General features: G+C 37.2%; 3 protein-coding genes across 3 annotated transcripts; all 3 read left to right on the top strand.

Annotated features, from left to right (window-relative positions):
- Positions 1–770: 770 nt before the first annotated feature.
- comtd1 (catechol-O-methyltransferase domain containing 1) lies at positions 771–4681 on the top strand. The gene is made up of 7 exons (XM_042736316.1): positions 771–903; positions 1307–1419; positions 3031–3136; positions 3225–3343; positions 3822–3876; positions 3964–4097; positions 4426–4681. Exons 1-7 carry the CDS (start codon positions 867–869, stop codon positions 4576–4578), a joined length of 717 nt encoding a protein of 238 aa, XP_042592250.1. The 5' UTR covers positions 771–866; the 3' UTR covers positions 4579–4681.
- Positions 4682–4851: 170 nt separating this feature from the next.
- Positions 4852–7609, top strand: LOC109100975 (interferon-induced protein with tetratricopeptide repeats 1-like). Its single transcript, XM_019114405.2, has 2 exons — positions 4852–5362; positions 5918–7609. The coding sequence occupies exon 2, from the start codon at positions 5920–5922 to the stop codon at positions 7225–7227; it is 1308 nt and encodes a 435-aa protein (XP_018969950.1). The 5' UTR covers positions 4852–5362; positions 5918–5919; the 3' UTR covers positions 7228–7609.
- A 2314-nt stretch (positions 7610–9923) lies between these two features.
- LOC109100974 (neurofilament heavy polypeptide-like) lies at positions 9924–17278 on the top strand. The gene is made up of 5 exons (XM_042736317.1): positions 9924–11713; positions 11914–12038; positions 12821–14615; positions 15009–15104; positions 15799–17278. Exons 1-5 carry the CDS (start codon positions 10715–10717, stop codon positions 16966–16968), a joined length of 4185 nt encoding a protein of 1394 aa, XP_042592251.1. The 5' UTR covers positions 9924–10714; the 3' UTR covers positions 16969–17278.
- Positions 17279–18758: the final 1480 nt, after the last annotated feature.

Below are 18758 nucleotides of genomic sequence, written 5' to 3' on the forward strand. Positions count from 1 at the left end.
GAGAGACAAATGTGCCATTTGAAACGGCAGTAATGAGATGAAGTAAACAATTTTACCATATGACACACTTACACTTTCAGTTCATTACTGTGTGTGGGAGGCAGTGTTCCAGGGGCAACGTGCATATTACTACAAAGCCTGGCAATTAAAATGCATTTCATTGAGCTGGGCAATATTGAAATAAACACTCTCTGAACTACACAACAGGGTTTTGCACAAACAAGCCTGATACACCCTCTCATGCTCTCGCTTCATTGAGGGTTTGCATAGACACTCTGTCATCCACTAGAGAGCAGTATAGGTATTAAAAACAGCTGCTAAAAACTGTTCAAACATTTACTTTTATTAAGGGTTATAAGTTAGCTGTATAAGTAAAACCATAAAAATGTTACTTGAAATTATATAAATGTTAACTGAAATGAAATAAATCATAAAAAAGTTAACTTTTTATTTCAGCTGTCGTTTACAAGGAATATATATATAGAGAGAGAGAGAGAGAAAGAGAGAGAGAGAGAGAGAGCCTTCTGATTCTCCTTGAATCTGACTCATTATACAATATTTGAAACAGCAACTAGAATATACAGTATATTATACATTCTCCTCAATTTTCTGGAAATCTAGATTGTATCAAGCTTTCTGTTCAGGGTATTATCATGCTTTACCTAACGGCCACTGAACAAAAGTACTTGTAAACTTTGATAAAATCAATATCATGCAAAAAGCAGCCTAATCTCGTTTTATCTGAAGGGACCAAACAAACAAAACATGGACTTTCCGCCTTAGCTAGTCTAAATAAAAGCCTCACTTACATAAATCACAGTTTCACTTGTCTCTTATTTCTGTTGATTCTGGTTCCTGACATTAAGATGATTTGTACCATTAGCCTCCTCTTGGCATTAACTGGTAGGTTTATATCTGCTTTCATTATGACTATTTATGTGAAATATTCACTAACAGTAATTTGACTTCTAAATACAAATGCATTAAAATATATTGCTTGATAAATGCAGTAATTGACATTTTGGGGTGTTTTTGGCCTGAAGTTAATGCTGCTTCCCATTGATTGAAGTAAATTGGGTGCCTAGAAGTTGTATAACGACACATTTTTATAGGTCACCTAGTGTGTTTAATGTTATGGTTATGAGTGCTGTAATAAGCTGAGATTTTTTAGCAGGTAAATGCCACCCTAATAAACCAGCTCTGTATAATAATACTGTTGGCTCTCCTATTCTGAAAATATGCATGCTTTCATTTCCCCAGCAGTGGTTAATATAGTTTCAGTAATATCTGTTCACTTTATGTGTAGGACTCTGTCAGTCTGTTCTTCTCAGCAAGAGTCACAAAGGAGATGAACCTCTGCTGCAGTATGTGGTCAATAACTCTCTGCGGGAGCACCCAGTGCTGACCAAACTACGACTGGTGTGTAAAAAACACCTTTGGGACATGTGCCACCAGACATATAAAAATAAGCAAATCATAATTAAAAATAAATAAATAAATACATAAGAAATAATGGTGTATAGCAGGATTCAAAAGTCTGAAACCATTGTAAACATGCTTCTGCTTTGCATTCTCTATTAATCCTTGTATTATGTTCATATTTTTGGGTACAATTTTTATTTTGTGGGTCAAATTTACCCTTATTAGATTCAATACACTACACCAAAAACAACACTGTGTAGGAACAAAAACAATTTGGTAAAAACAATATAGTAAACCTTTAACTTTAATACTTCTCACACAAATACTACTCAAAGGAAGCAAGAAAATCTGACTTGGTACAAAAGAATTCACTAATGCATTGAAACAAATTTGTTCGGTCTTAAATATTTAGATACCATAAATGTCCTTTTCTGTTAGGACCACTATCATCAAAGATGACTGTATGGTTCTGTTCTGGGCCAGAACTCCCTGCGCATCCAAGCAGTCTAGCATGGATAAGAGCAGGGAGAGCCGCTATAACCCCACTGTGTAACAGAACAGAACCAACATAAATGATATCATTAGGTTCAATAATTTAATGCAACATTTTGAAATCAGTCAGATTCAAGGAGAATCAGAAGGCTGAATCCTGACTGACAAGAGGAGGAGATGGGGATGGAGGTGGGTGATTAGCTATTGAGCAACGTGTAGCTGGTGATAATACTGAAGGACCTTATATATGAGTGCTGGGATAGGTGTCGCATCCCTATAAGTAGACGTGGATCATGGATGCGAGCTTGACTGACGTGTGACCTGCCAGAACTGGCGCTAACACTTGATTTCTTCAAAAACCTAAAATTCTCTGTATTTCCAGGTTTAATTTTTAACCTTTCAAGCACTACCTTAAAAGGCACCTATTATGCCCCTTTTACAAGATGCAATATAAGTCTCAGGCATCCCCAGAATGTGTCTGTGAAGTTTCAGCTCAAAATACTCCACATTTATAATGTCATTTTGAAAATGCCTGTTTTGAGAGGAAGCAGAAACACTGTTTTTGTGCATGTCTCTTTAAATGCAAATGAGCTGCTGCTGCCCGCCCCCTTTTCCTAAATAGGGCTGTGCCTTTACATCAGAGTGCCTCGGATGCTCTGCCAAAAAAAAACAAAAAAACTTTTGTTTGGTTTTGATTATTGTGTCTATCACACTGAAATCATGCATTTTAGAGCCATATCAGTTTAAACTTCTGTGTGTGGCTCACTCAGGGCAAAGTCTGCTTATACGGCATCATCAGTCAACAGTCGTAAGCAGGGCCTGTAAAATCTGACGTCACTTTTTACAGATTCTGCAAACGGCTTGTTCAGAGAAACTGTTTATGATTTATGGGGATTAAAAAAAAAGGACTGGGTGGATTTTTATCACTCTTGGGTGGTTGTGTACACACACTGCCAACACACATTTATGTTCAAACTACAGGTGAATTTTACATAATAGGTGAGTCTTGATAGATTCATGTGTAGTTTCACACACTAACACTAGAGGTCAGTAGATGGGAATATACTGCACAAGTATATACATTTTTTTTTCCCTGTATTATATTTCTCATTTAAGAGAACTATGGAGGATTCCCAAAATCTGATGATGGTGGCAGCTGAGCAGGCTCAGTTTATGGCTAATCTCGCAAAACTCATAGAAGCCAACAAAACTATTGAGATTGGTGAGTGAGAGCAACAAAAAAATCATGAAAATCATGTGTTTACTTTTCACTGCTTACCTGTAAAACACACATTTTGCATCTGTCTTAGGTATGTACACAGGATACAACGCCTTAAATCTGGCTCTGGTAGTTCCTGAGAATGGACTCGTGGTGGCCTGCGAAATTAGTGAGGAATATGTGAAAATAGGCAAGCCATTTTTTAAAGAGGTAAACCATATTAAAACGTACAGTAGTATTCTGTCCATTTTAATACAGCAGAAGTCATTTGTTTTATTAGGACACAACACTGCTTTAGATAACTGTATCTGTAAAGTTGCTTCTCTGCATACACCTACACATGTCTTAATTTCGATATTGATTACTGCCTGACACTGCAAGCTCACAGTCATCAGTATAAAGCCCAGCTGACCCGCAGAAGTGAAGGCAGAGATGCAGAAATGTCCATCAGACTCTACACTGATTGCTGATGGAGACAGATGTGAATTTACACCTGGGTGCTGATATCTGTAGAAAGTTGAACATCAAAGTGCTTCATCTACAATTTTCTCTATTTTATAGTTTTATAATATAAAATTAAAATAACACCCTATATGTCTGGGAAAGCAAATATGAAAATGTTTCATTGTTCACTAGGGATTTACAATATAAAATTCAAACAAATAATGTCGCACTCTTTTTGTTTTAGGCTGGAGTGGAGGATAAAATAGATATTCGCCTTAAACCTGCAGCTGAAACCTTGGGTAAAGATAAAATACAATTGCAGTGCATCATCTTTATTTATTTATTTCAAGTAAAGCTATAGAGAAATCATCCTTGTGTCTTTACAGATGAACTCCTAACTGCTGGTGAAGCTGGAACATATGACTTTGTGTTCATTGACGCTGACAAAAATAATTACGAAACATACTATGAAAAGTCACTCCAGCTTGTTCGAAAGGGTGGCATTGTGGCTATTGATAATGTAAGTATGCATTACAGTCTGTTTAGCTGGCTTTGAAACAAACCCATTTGTAAATACATACACTCTCAGATAAAAAGGCACAAAAGATGTCGCTGGGCGGAGGTCAAAAGGTACACACTACAAACACACTTCAAAAGGTACACACTACAAAGATTTACCTTTCTAAAGGTACAAATCTTTTGTAGGCTACCTTTATTTTCTGAGAGTGGACTATATGGGTGCACAGCTAGGTTTTACAGACTCATTTAAATGGTCTTACAAATATATCAAATATATTCATACCTTTCCTGTTCATCTGTGAGTAAGCTGGTGTGTCTCTGCTCTTCAGGTCCTCTGGGGTGGACAGGTCATCAACCCAGCTGAAGATGACATTTCCTCACAGACCATAGACAAACTGAACAAGTTGTTACACAAAGATGAGCGGATTGATCTCAGTATGCTCACTGTTGCAGATGGCCTGACACTGGCTATCAAAAGATAATTTTGATTATTAAACAATAAATAAATCACCTAAATAAAGACTTACATAATGAAAATAAATGTTTTAAAACCTACTTCTCTGAATAAATAATTTTTCAACAGAACTGTCTGGTGTTCATGAAAAAATAAAAAATAAAAATTACGGACAGTGGCCAGTAAAGCTATGAATATATTTTATATAGCTAAAAAATGTAGCAAAGGCTGTACATATTATTATTACAAAAATTATATATATTTTTGCCAACTTTAAAGGAGTGCTGCGTCATAACGTCTCGCCACTAGATGGCGTCATTGCTCTTCAGGTTCAAGTTATTTGTCCTATGCAAACGTCTATTGAGTTGTTAGTAGGCTACTTTACTTATCTGCTTGCAATTTATTAGTTGTAAGTAGTACTGTGCGTGCATCAGAATTATTTGTAATTTTCCTTGTTATTTTTTGCACATTTTTCATTTATTTAAAGTCACATCCATCACATTTAAAGTCACGAATCGATGAAATTCACTTGAAACTTTTCCTTCTGCCGTTGAAAGTAATTTTTCATATTGCTTATCTGATCTAGAATTGTTAATTGGCAGCATAAAAAGAAGCAGCTTATTACATTTTACCGGGTTGTTGACGTTGCACACTTACAGTTTCGTTTATCGTTAATCAGAGCAATAGGTGGAAAGTGAAACTTGGCTTGTTATTGTTCCCAAAAAAAGTAACCTTCCCTACACTATAAAAACCATCCCCAGCGACTATATTCAACCAGACAACGTTTGGATGAGGAGCCAGAGTTGTAGAAGGTAAGACTTTGTATCTGTTTTCATAATGTGATTAATAATGCTGGTTACGCTTTATTTTAAGGTGTCCTTGTTACAGTGTTATTATACATTCAAGTACTGAGTAATATTAATTAACTACATGTACTTACTATAAGCTTGGGATTAGGGTTTATGTTTACTTGCATGTAATTGTGCATAAAATATAGTTATTATAATAGTAATGACATGTAACGTGTAACAAGAATACACCTTAAAATAAAGTGTTGCCTAATTCTTTTAATAAGTAAATAAAATAAGCAGCTCTACATCAGTAATAGAAACGGTTACTATTAAAATATACTGCATATCCGCGTATGCCTTTAATGTAGAATACTTTTAATTAAATTACAAAAAATAAATAAATATTTAAGACAGCACTTTATGGAAATTATATTTTGCTGATTATTAAATATTTGTTTCTGTAAATCCTATTGAAAATAAGTTGTCAGTCAGATATACTGTACTGTACGTATTCAAGGTAACTGAGTGTAAACATTTACATCTATTTTTTTTATTTTTTTATTTTTAACAATACAGGAATGTCTGAGGACAAGCTTAAACTGTTGTCCTGCCACTTTACTTGGGACTTGAAAAAGGAGGATGCTGACCTTAATTTTCTCGATGTGAAAATACGTGAAAGACTGGCAGTGAAATGCGAGTATGAAGGAAACATGAAACAAAGAGAATTTAATTTTTTGGCCTTTATTAAACATTTACAAGTATTTGACGATGAGGCACTTAAGAACCTGCAACTAGCAAAGAAGGAACATCCGGAGGATGACAGCAATGTGATTGTGACGTATGGAAACTTGGCCTGGGTGCACAGTCTATTGGGCAATGTGACTGAAGCTGAAACTTACATAGAGAAAGTGAATGAAATCCTTAGAGCATTCCCTGCTCCGTCTCCAGCAGAGCTTCACAGAGAAGTTCAAAGCGAAAAAGCCTGGTCGCTTCTCAAGTTTTCTAGAAAGACCTACATCAGGGCCAAGGAGAGTTTCCTTGAAGCTTTACAGAAAGAGCCAGATGACAAGGAATGGAACACAGGCTTTGCTTTTTCTCTGTTCCGTCTGGAGGGACTGAAGATTGGTCAGTACAAGCGTGTACGGTTTGAAGAGTCTCCTGCTGTGCTGCAGTTGAAGAAAGCTCTGAACCTGGACCCGGACAATGCAATGATCCATGTGTATCTGGGGCTTAAGTGCTACAAGAACACAAAGACTTTAAATAACGCAGAGGCATGGCAGTACATGACGCAAGCGCTCACGATGGCTCCAGATAACCTCAGCGTTGTTTTCCGTGTTGCAAAGTTCATGAAGAAAGAGCAGTGTTATGACAAGTCCCTAAAGGTGTTGCTGGAAATGCTGAAGAAAGCACCAGACTCATCACGTTTGCATCATGAGATTGCCAACAACTACCGCTGGAAAGCCATGCAGATGAATGACACACACAATCCGGAGCTGCTGGACCTTTGCATTCAGCATTTAGAGAAGGGTGCCAGTTTAAACCCAGGCTACATATACCCACAGCTGGAGTTAGCGCAGAGGTATGCAGAACGAAAGCAGATGGCGAAAGCAGAGCAGAAGTTCACTGAGCTGTTTGCCCTTCCTGACCTGAAGCCAGCTGATCGTCAGGCCTGGCATCGCATGTATGGGGATTTCAAACAGTACAGGTGGGGCTCAGAGAGAGCTGCGGTAGAGCATTACAAACAAGCAATGATGCTGGGGCGAGTGTCCACCGAATGGATCACATGCAGAAACAGACTGAGGAAAGTCCTTCAGAATGACAGGCGGGACACATATGAGATCCGGACGTTCTTTCATTCCTTTAGAACAGAGAACAAAGATGTTTAAGAGAGAATAATTCAATCTCTTCTCAAGTTCCAGTCATAATCTTCACTCATGTAATGAATTTAGCAATAGTTCTACTTTTGGATCTACTGTATGCTAGCAGAGTTAGATATAATATATATTACAAATTATTTTGATATAATCTGTTTTTCCAAATGTTTATTATAAACATTATAACATGATGTAGTATTTACAATATGTCTTTTCAAGTGTATTTGGTCAGGTAAGCCTCAATTTGTACACACATTTACTAAAATTACAGATTTTCACATGCAGTTTTTATGAGATTTATTTTTCTTTATTAAACATTATCAGTGTTTTTTGTAGTTCATACATCTGAAATAAAAAGAATCATGTTGATAAATTAACATGACACCTGGTGGAAGTGCAGCATCTTGATTTCAGTGGAACTAAGCATTAACTTGTTTACATTATTTTATTTAAAATGGACATGCACTTTTAGATCAGTACAAGCTCGATGATTATGAGCTAAATTGCTTTTCTATGTTCAGATTTCTTTTAGTCAGTTAGCTGCAGAATTTAGTTTTATCTGGTGTTATAAAACACACACAAAACTACTATGTATTTTACGTTCTCAGTCAATAGTAATCCTCAGTAAGCAGAGCCTCCTTTCTATATCTATTCCAGTTAATGCCGCTGTCATTAAAGCAAAAAAGGGACATACAAAAATGACCAATATGCTAAATATAAGCACATACTAATGGTGTCAGACTATATATATATATATATGTGTTACAGTAAATTAAAGCACATATTTAGATGCACTCACATTAGAAGACAGCCGTGTGGTGCATATGTTAGTATTGGCTGCTCATGTAGATGCCATGCTGTTGGATTGAATCCAGCTCACATTGACCGCTCAGCATGACTGAAAGTGTAGAGCTGACTTGTGCTTTTCTGCAGCACAAACATGTACATTATACAGTAGCTTGAAGAATGTTGCTACTGCAGTAAAATATCTTCAAATTTGACGATATGAGGAAACGGTAATGTTGTTAAATAATAACAACAACATAGATTAAAAGCTGTCACAGTTCTGCTTAAAATCACATACCCTATATAACATTTTCCAGAGTTTGCTGGAATATAATCAAGTGTTAGGAAGGCTACTTTGAAAATGTTGTAGGTTACAGATTACAGGTTACCCTATTTAAAATGTAATAAGTAGTGGAACTTTTTCAATTACTTTATTAAAGTAATGTAACTGATTACATTACTTTTTGATTACTTTTTTACATTTCTAATGAATTTTTTCAACTGTTAATCATTTGAAACATGTAGACCAGGCAGGGTTAACCTTACAGCAGTACACTGGCATCTAAAGATGCTTTGGGGGAGGGAAGAAAAAAAAAACTGTTAATTTAAAAAAATAAAGCATAGACATAAAACCAAATAGGAAATAAAAGTTATAATCATGTATTAATATAAGCATACTATTCTGTGTCCTAAACTCCTGAAACACTTGTCAATGCAATTTGGGAACGAAATAAATTAAATCAGTATGTGTGTGAAAATATTCAGATGTAACCCTGTTTGTAATTGTATGAAACATTTTCATAAGTAACTGTAATTTAATTACACTTTTTTTTCTCATTAACTATAACAGATTACAATTACATTTATTTTGTAATTAAATTACATAATTCAGTTACACGTAACTAGTTACTCCCCAGTACTGAATATAATATAAATTTTTAAACCAAAATAACAATATCTCCAAACATATAAGAAAACAACTTTGAAAGGAACATATGTGTGGAGTTTTTAAACACTTTTAAACACTCGGAGGTGGCATAAATCCATTTACACATCAGTGATAACCATATACAGTACTTTGATATTACAGGGGCTGAGGTGGGTCAGAGCAAGCATAATTTAGTATGGCTTATGCAACATTATGTCTTTACACAGAATTTTGAGCAGGCACAGAGCAGCTTAATTCAGCTGTGTAAAGATGCCTTAAAGGGTTAGTTCACCCAAATATTAAAATTATGTCATTTTTGAGCAGGCACAGAGCAGACCATCATGGAACACAGTTTAAGATATTTTAGATTTAGTCCGAGAGCTTTCTGATCCTCCATTGAAAATGTATGTACGGTATACTGTCCACGTCCAGAAAGATAATAAAAACATCAAAGTAGTCCATGTGACATCAGAGGGTCCGTTACAATTTACTGAAGCATCGAAAATATATTTTGGTCCAAAAATAACAAAAATTACGAATTTATTGAGCATTTTCTTCTCTTCCGGGTCTGTTGCGAGCGCGTTCACAACACTGCAGTGACGCCGCTTACGTACGCCGCTGCTCACGTGTTTTCTTTGTTATTGGGTGCACCAGAAAACACGTCAGCAGCGTCGTACGTCAACAGTCACAGCAGTCGCTTTCACAACAGACCCGGAAGAGAAGACAATCCTGAATAAAGTCATAATTTTTGTTATTTTTGGACCAAAATGTATTTTCGATGCTTCAGCAAATTCTAACGGCCCTCTGATGTCACATGGACTACTTTGATGATGTTTTTATTACCTTTCTTGACATGGACAGTATACCGTACATACATTCTCAATGGAGGATCAGAAAGCTCTCGGACTAAATCTAAAATATCTTAAACTGTGTTCCGAAGATGAACGGAGGTCTTACGGGTTTGGAACGACATGAAGGTGAGTCATTAATGACATAATTTTAATATTTGGGTGAACTAACCCTTTAACATACAAATTGCCATCTCAAGCTACAGTCTATTACATTTTTAATATAAGTTTACAGTAACACTTATGTTTAGGGACCAATTCTCACTTGCTTATTTGCATGCATATAACTGGCTGTTTATTAGTACTTAAAAAGCACATATTAATTCCTTATTTTACATGACCATATTTTAGATCCTTTAATCCTACCCCATACCTAAACAGAGGCAGTTACTTGTGTTTCAGGAGTTCAGAGTAAACTTCAGACCTTGAAAGGGAGGATGATGATGTCATTATATTTTTTATGCAATTAGCCTACATTATTTTAATAAGGGAGAGACATACTGTGCAAACTCGTGATATGGAAAAAAAAAAAACAATAAGTACTTTGTTACTAGTACTTAACTAATTACTTTATTATTATAAAAAGTAGGCTAATAGCCTATTTACATAAATAACGTTTTTTTTCTACATTTTTGAATTTGATAATGAAATATATGGCAGGAGCATTTTCTGTATATTTTACAACATATGTATTCTAGCTTCACTAACGTACTGAACAAAATATTTTACGGCAGAATATGTGCTGGGACTCTGAGAGAGTGTAACGTTACGTCAGCTCCCTGGAGAGCGCTGGTGAGTGAGTGAGTGCGTGCGTGCGCAGGATGCTGTGCATTTTACCAGTATGGACAGCTCGATTCCGCCAACCTAGCATCTATTGCGGTATATAAAGGGCACCAGTTTCACTAAACGCTGCAAAGGAAAACGCACCAGATTCACAATGGAGCGTCTTCTGCATTCACCTGGCCGGACACGGGAAAAGTACCGGAACCAAACGACGCGTCCTTCATCACAGCTCACCTCAAGGTCTGCCTTCAGCTTTGGGTCCACCGCACCGCTGAGAGGTAACGAAATCCTTAACGACTTCGCCGCTAAACCGGCCGATAGCTTGGATTTTTCAAACAAATATGCAGATGGAATGAATCCGAGGAAAATTAGTGAGAAAGAATTACTGCAGGGGCTCAATGACCGCTTCGCGGGATTCATAGAGAAGGTTCATCACCTGGAAAACCAAAACAGAGCGCTAGAGAAAGAAATTGAGGCCATTAGACTGAGAGCAAAATCCTCTGCCTCTCTGTCCAAAGAGTATGAATCAGAACTTAGTAGTCTGAGGCAGCAAGTTCATGAGATAGGCCTTCAAAAGCATCAAATTGAGATAGACCGCCAGAACCTGGAGGATGAGTTTAACACCTTGAGAGAAAAGTACGAGAGAGAGGCTCGTGGTCGAGGTGATGCAGAGGACAGCATTTCAGTACTAAAGAAATGCATTAATGACGCATACCTAACCAAACAAGAAATGGACAGAAAGGCTAAAGCTCTCGAAGAGGAGATCGGCTTCTTGAAGAAAAACCATGAAAGCGAGGTAGCTGAAATGATGGCCCAAATCCAAGAGGGTCATGTGACCGCAGAAATGAGTGATTTTAGTAGAAGTGATGTCACTGCAGCTCTGAGAGACATCAGGATGCAACTTGAAGGTCACACCGACTCTGACATCCGATATGCTGAAGAACGCTTTCGAGCGCAGCTCGTTAAACTGACCAAAGCTGCTGAGGTCAACAGAGAAATACTCATGGCCACTAAAGCAGAGATTAATGAACACCGGAGACAGCTCCAGTCCAGGAGCACTGAGCTCGACTCTGTGAAAGGTGTGAGGGAAGCACTGGAGAGGCAGCTGTATGACCTCGAGCAACGGCACAATGCTGAAATCCATCACTACCAGGTAACACATCACTGTTCAGCCTAGAACGTTTTAATAATTCAGTTTAAGGATTTGATTGAACAGTTCTGTTTAAATTAAGATAAAGTAGCAAGCTGAGTACTTTATACGCCAATTCTTCTTAATCTAAGGTTCAGTACCATGTCATGTGGCTTTTTTCTTATGCATTTCCACTGTGTTTACTTATTTTGTCCATGCTGCAGGACACAATCAGAGAGTTGGAATTTGAGCTGAAAAATGCTAAATATGACATGAGCAGTCATCTGAGGGAGTACCAGGACCTTCTCAATGTCAAAATGGCACTGGATGCTGAAATTTATTCCTACAGGTACTTCTTTGATTACACACTATTTTACAAACCATTTTACTGTTCACTTAATAATGAACTCTCAGGACCAGCAAAGCCTTCTTAACAGGTATCCAAATCTCTTATCTTTATTAGATTATGTATTATCAGTTGCTTTCCATACCTGATTCTGTCCGCTTGGCAAGAAGTGTTTATCCAATCAGTATTTATTTCTTGTGAGTCCCTCAACAGTGCAGATGAATAAATTGTCAGCTTAATCAGCCAACCAAACTGCCTGGAAGGTGTAGTCTTGTAGATTATATCATCGCAGAGGCCTTCAAGGAACACAATCATGTATTAAGTGACACAAGTAATTACAGAGTGAACAAAGCGAGAGAAGTTTTACATGACTGTCGTATTTATTAAACAGGACAGTTAGGCTAAATTGAATTACAAATAATCAATATTAAGTGCTTTTTAATGACAGTTAATTTGTTGCTTGATTACTACTGCTTGAGTTTTAACAAAATTGAGTGTCATTTCATGATTTGGTTGGTGGCTTTCATGTCTGTTTAGGCTTGTGGGAGTTTTTTAAAAGTCAGTAGCCTCTGCATTAAGAAACAATAAATAGGACACATTTCATTACATTGTTGTCACAGCCAAATTATAGTATTACTGTAATTTGGCTGTGACTGCACTGTTATGAATGTTGTCAAAAAATATGTCCTATTTAAAGTTTCTTAGGCCTGGATTTTAAATGTACATGCTGTCGCTAATTGAGAATAATTAATCTGAATATTTTACTGTTTTATTTTATTTTTCAGAAAACTTTTGGAGGGTGAAGAGTCAAGGTACTCTACAATCTCAGATGCTCATATTTCAGTACCATACATTTACAGACAGTCACCCATCTATACTCTCCCTTGTGTCAAAAGACAGGGGGGAGCAACTCGAAAAGCAGAGCCTCAGTACAAATTTGTCGAAGAGATTATTACAGAGACCACCAGAGAAGATGTGGAGATATCAGACGCTGACTCTGATAAAAGTGGGGAGGGGAGAGAGGATGACAGACCAGATGAGGAGAGCAGTGAGAAGGACGCACAGGGTGAAACTCCACAAGAGCTGGAAGATACTGAAGAACCAGCCAGTCCTGAGTTAGAAACAGAGGAAAATGAAGTCAAACCAAGTGATGATAAAGAGGATGAGCCAGCTGAAAAAACTCCAGATGATTCTGAGGTACAAAAAGATGCTGACTCTGAACCAACTCCGCAATCTACAGAAGAAGCCACTGATGAACAAGATAAAGATGAGGAATTAGACACAAAAGGCACTGAGCACAAAGACCTGAAGGATGACGTGCAGGGAAAAGTAGAAGAACCTGGAGAGGAAAATAAACAAGCTAAAGAGACAGAGAAAGATGTCCCCAAACCAGATCTGTCAGTAAAGCAAGAAATGCCAGAGGGATCAAAAACTGGAGAAAAAGACAAACCGCAAGATCCTGAAGCAACTACTGAAGTAAACACTAAGCCTGCTGGACAGACTGCTGGGGTAACTTCTCCAAAAACTGAAGATGCTGAAGTCTCATCTCAAGAAACTACAACTGCAAAGTCAGCAGAGAAAGAGAAAGAATCAGTTCCAGTGAAACCTGTAGAGGAAGATACTCCTAAACCAGATAAACAAGCAACTCCCGAACATGCTGAGAGTGGAAAACAGACTACTGGAGAGGACGCAAAGGAGGATACTTCTGCAAAAAAAGATAAATCTTATAGTATGAAGGAAGAAACTACGAAATCTGAGCCTATGGAAAAAGACCAAGAGGATAACAACAAACTAACAGAGAAACCTGTGGGGAAAAAGCAAGAGGATGTGTCAGGTAAAGACGAAAAGGAACACAAACCTGAGGAGTCTGTAAAAGATAGCAAAGCTGAACTGGCAGACAATGTGAAAACAGGAAAAGATGAAAATATTAAGGCTAAAGAACCAGAAAAGACACAAAAAGAGGTTCCAAAGGATGCAGAACAACAATCACAACCTGAAAAGTCAAAGAAACAGGAGGACAGCAAAACCAGTAGCAGTCTAGAAAGTGTGACAAGTGAAAAGGGTGAAACTGGCAAGCTAAAAGAAACTGAAAAGACACAAGAAGACCTTTCCAAAGTTGCAGAAGAAAAATCACAACCTCAAAAGTCACAACTACCAGAGGACAGCAAAAGTGCAGACAGCATTAAAACAGAAGAGACTGAACACGCTAAGCCTAAAGAAACAGAAAAGACACAAGAACTTTCCAAAGTAGAAAAATCACTACCCGAAACATCACAGATACAAGAAGACCGCAAAAGTGACAGTGTAGACAGTGTCAAAACAGAAAAGTTTGAACATGCTAAGACTAAAGAAACAGAAAAGACACAAGAGGACATTTCAAAAGTTGTGGAAGAAAAATCACTACCTGAAAAGTCACAGAAAATGGACGACCAAAAAAGTGACAGTGTAGACAGTGTAAAAACAGAAAAGGTTGAACATGCTAAGCCTAAAGAAACAGAAAAGACACAAGAAGAACCTGCCAAAGATGCTGAAGAAAAATCACAACCTCAAAAGTCACAAATACCAGAGGACAGCAAAAGTGCAGACAGCATCAAAAAAGAAGAGAGACTGAACATGCTAAGCTTAAAGAAACAGAAAAGACACAAGAGGACATTTCAAAAGTTGTGGAAGAAAAATCACTACCTGAAAAGTCACAGAAAATGGACGACCAAAAAAGTGACAGTGTAGACAGTGTAAAAACAGAAAAGGTTGAACATGCTAAGCCTAAAGAAACAGAAAAGACACAAGAAGAACCTTCCAAAGTTGCAGAAGAAAAATCACAACCTCAAAAGTCACAACTACCAGAGGACAGCAAAAGTGCAGACAGCATTAAAACAGAAGAGACTGAACACGCTAAGCCTAAAGAAACAGAAAAGACACAAGAACTTTCCAAAGTAGAAAAATCACTACCCGAAACATCACAGATACAAGAAGACCACAAAAAGTGACAGTGTAGACAGTGTCAAAACAGAAAAGTTTGAACATGCTAAGACTAAAGAAACAGAAAAGACACAAGAGGACATTTCAAAAGTTGTGGAAGAAAAATCACTACCTGAAAAGTCACAGAAAATGGACGACAAAAAAGTGACAGTGTAGACAGTGTAAAAACAGAAAAGGTTGAACATGCTAAGCCTAAAGAAGCAGAAAAGACACAAGAAGAACCTGCCAAAGATGCTGAAGAAAAATCACAACCTCAAAAGTCACAAATACAAGAGGACAGCAAAAGTGCAGACAGCATCAAAAAAGAAGAGACTGAACATGCTAAGCTTAAAGAAACAGAAAAGACACAAGAGGACATTTCAAAAGTTGTGGAAGAAAAATCACTACCTGAAAAGTCACAGAAAATGGACGACAAAAAAGTGACAGTGTAGACAGTGTAAAAACAGAAAAGGTTGAACATGCTAAGCCTAAAGAAGCAGAAAAGACACAAGAAGAACCTTCCAAAGTTGCAGACGAAAAATCACAACCTCAAAAGTCACAAATACCAGAGGACAGCAAAAGTGCAGACAGCATCAAAAAAGAAGAGACTGAACATGCTAAGCCTAAAGAAACAGAAAAGACACAAGAGGACATTTCAAAAGTTGTGGAAGAAAAATCACTACCTGAAAAGTCACAGAAAACTGACGACCAAAAAAGTGACAGTGTAGACAGTGTAAAAACAGAAAAGTTTGAACATGCTAAGACTAAAGAAACAGAAAAAAGACACAAGAGGACATTTCAAAAGTTGTGGGAAGAAAAATCACTACCTGAAAAGTCACAGAAAACTGACGACCAAAAAAGTGACAGTGTAGACAGTGTAAAAACAGAAAAGTTTGAACATGCTAAGACTAAAGAAACAGAAAAGACACAAGAGGACATTTCAAAAGTTGTGGAAGAAAAATCACTACCTGAAAAGTCACAGAAAACTGACGATCAAAAAAGTGACAGTGTAGACAGTGTAAAAACAGAAAAGGTTGAACATGCTAAGCCTAAAGAAGCAGAAAAGACACAAGAAGAACCTGCCAAAGTTGCAGACGAAAAATCACAACATGAAAAGCCTCAGATAGAGGAAGCCCGCAAAAGTGACAGTGTAGACAGCATCAAAACAGAAAAGGATGAACATGCTAAGACTAAAGAAGTAGAAAAGACACAAGAAGAACCTTCCAAAGTTGCTGAAGAAAAATCACAACATCAAAAGTCACAAATACCAGAGGACAGCAAAAGCGCAGACATCATCAAAACAGAAGAGACTGAACACGCTAGGCCTAAAGAAACAGAAAAGACACAAGAGGACATTTCAAAAGTTGTGAAAGAAAAATCACTACCTGAAAAGTCACAGAAAACTGACGACCAAAAAAGTGACAGTGTAGACAGTTTAAAAACAGAAAAGGTTGAACATGCTAAGCGTAGAGAAGCAATAAAGACACAAGAAGAACCTTCCAAAGTTGAGGGAGAAAAATCACCTGAGGAGTCAAAGAAACAGGAGGACAGCAAAAGCGATAGCAGGGCTGAAAGTGTGACAACAAGCGGAGGGGAAGCTGAAGTCACAGAGAAACAGGTTGATGAAACACTGAGTAATCAACCCCCCAAAGCCCAGGAAGCAACATCTGATGCAAAGTCTGAGCAAAAGGATACTAAAGAAACCAAAGAGATGCCTGGAAAAGCTGAAGAGGCAGATAGTGTGATGACCAAAGGCAGTGGAACCAGCAAAGATGTTAAAAGTCAAGAAACTGTCCAAAAAGACAAAGAATCAGACAGTGGTGCACATGAAGTGAAGGGTGCAAAATCAGAGACGTCAACCAAAACAGAAGCTAAAGCTCTGGAGAAGACAGAGCAAGTCAAAGACAGCAGCATGGAGGACAACGTGGACTCCAAAGGTCCAGAAGAAACAACTAAACCCTCTAGTGTGAAGTAGAATATAAACAGCAGAAAATATTGATTAAAATGCCTTTAAAAATAGAGAATGTTCAAATAGCAGCCTTGACAGATAAATTACATCTGCGTGACAGACGATCTCAGCTGAGCATGACTTTTAGAAACTGCTTTCTGGAAGTGTGATGTTTCTGATGCAAGATGCATGCTTAGACGGTGTAAATAATGAATGTGAATTATGAGGAATGTATAAAATTTTATTTTGCTACATCCCTTGCTCTGATCAGCCAAATGTATGTATTAAAACAGTGCTATACATTACAGTAACTGAATAAAAATTCCAGCATATCAGACAGTGTTTGTACGTATGTTAATTCAATAGCTTTTCCTACAGAGGAACTACAGAATTGAGTTTTGTAAACGGTTATTAATGGTTGTTAATGCGGGTTTCACACTTGAAACACTTGCTAACCTGTAACTGCATAATCTTAAATATCCCCTTGTGTCAATATGGCAGTGATTCATCTATAAATGATTACAAGGTATTTATTGCACGTGTTTCCTAGGAACTCGCTTAAATATTCTGTACCCAGAAAAACCCTGAGACTCTTCAATATTTTAAGATGTCTCAAATTTTTGAGGCAGGGTAAAATACATCATCTTGAGCTAAACTGATACAAAATATCATCCACTTTACCAAAGCCTGTCCCAGTGCTGGATACGGACGCTAGTTTGGCACTAGGTAGAGTAGTGGCTCTCAGTGGTGATGCTGCAGGATACAAGGTTTCACACTGCACATATTACAGTTCAATGTTTGGGGTTGGTATGAAGTTTTTGGAAGAACTTAATGCTTTTATACAGCGAAGCACCCAGTTGAGTTCATGGAGCTCCCTCCTAACAAGCTGGTGATCTGAATCAGGTGTGACAAATAAGGGAGACATGAAAAAATGTGCAGAGCAGGGGTCTGCATGAGTAAGCCTAAGAACCACTGGTATAGAAATGTATAATATTACAAAGGAATAAATGTGATCCTTTTGAATTTTCTATTCATTAATGAATGTTGAAAAATGTGTCACCGTTCCCACAAAAACTAAAAGCTACATGACTAATTTCAACATTGATAAAGTTTCTTGAGCAGAAAATCAGCATATTAGAATGATTTCTGACACTAAAGACAGGTAATGGCGGCTAAAAATTCTGCCTTGCAATCACAGAAAAAAAAAAAAAAAAAATTAAGAAATGTGTTATTTTAAACTAATAATATTTCACAATATTACAGTTTTAGTGTATTTTGAATTTAAAAAATTCAGCCTAATTGAGCACGAGACTTATTTTTCAAAAACATGAATGGTAGTGTAGATGGTGACCCAAGACCACACCATTTTTAACATAGATAGATAGTCTAATAAAAGAGTAATTAAAAATATATATATCTCCACAAACTGCATAAACTTTTGATGAAACGATGATCAAGAAAATTTAACATTTTTTCCAAATGCATAATAGCAAAAGTGAGATTTCAAGCTTTAAAGGGATACTCCACCACAAAATGAAAATTTTGTCATTAAACACTTACCCCCATGTCGTTCCAAACCCGTAAAAGCTTTGTTCGTCTTCGGAACACAGTTTAAGATATTTTGTATGAAAACCGGGAGGCCTGTGACTGTCCCATAGACTGCCAGGTAAATAAGAGTGTCAAGGTCCATAAAAGGTATGAAAGACATCGTCAGAATACTCCATCTGCCATCAGACGTGCAAACTGGGTTATATGAAGCGACGGGAACACTTTTTGTAAGAGAAGAAAACAAAAATAACGACTTTATTCAACAATTC

Source organism: Cyprinus carpio, chromosome B13, assembly GCF_018340385.1.
Source record: "Cyprinus carpio isolate SPL01 chromosome B13, ASM1834038v1, whole genome shotgun sequence".
In the NCBI taxonomy this organism is placed as follows: domain Eukaryota; kingdom Metazoa; phylum Chordata; class Actinopteri; order Cypriniformes; family Cyprinidae; genus Cyprinus; species Cyprinus carpio.

What these genes read in the sequence shown, in the direction of transcription:
- comtd1 (XM_042736316.1), top strand. Translation starts at nt 867, where the DNA reads ATGATTTGTACCATTAGCCTCCTCTTGGCATTAACTG. An exon ending in CCTCCTCTTGGCATTAACTG is followed by an intron (nt 904 to 1,306) that starts GTAGGTTTATAT and finishes CTTTATGTGTAG; the next exon opens with GACTCTGTCAGTCTGTTCTT. An exon ending in GCAAGCCATTTTTTAAAGAG is followed by an intron (nt 3,344 to 3,821) that starts GTAAACCATATT and finishes TTTTTGTTTTAG; the next exon opens with GCTGGAGTGGAGGATAAAAT.
- LOC109100975 (XM_019114405.2), top strand. Translation starts at nt 5,920, where the DNA reads ATGTCTGAGGACAAGCTTAAACTGTTGTCCTGCCACTTTACTTGGGAC.
- LOC109100974 (XM_042736317.1), top strand. Translation starts at nt 10,715, where the DNA reads ATGGAGCGTCTTCTGCATTCACCTGGCCGGACACGGGAAAAGTACCGG. An exon ending in CTGAAATCCATCACTACCAG is followed by an intron (nt 11,714 to 11,913) that starts GTAACACATCAC and finishes TCCATGCTGCAG; the next exon opens with GACACAATCAGAGAGTTGGA. An exon ending in GCTGAAATTTATTCCTACAG is followed by an intron (nt 12,039 to 12,820) that starts GTACTTCTTTGA and finishes TTTATTTTTCAG; the next exon opens with AAAACTTTTGGAGGGTGAAG.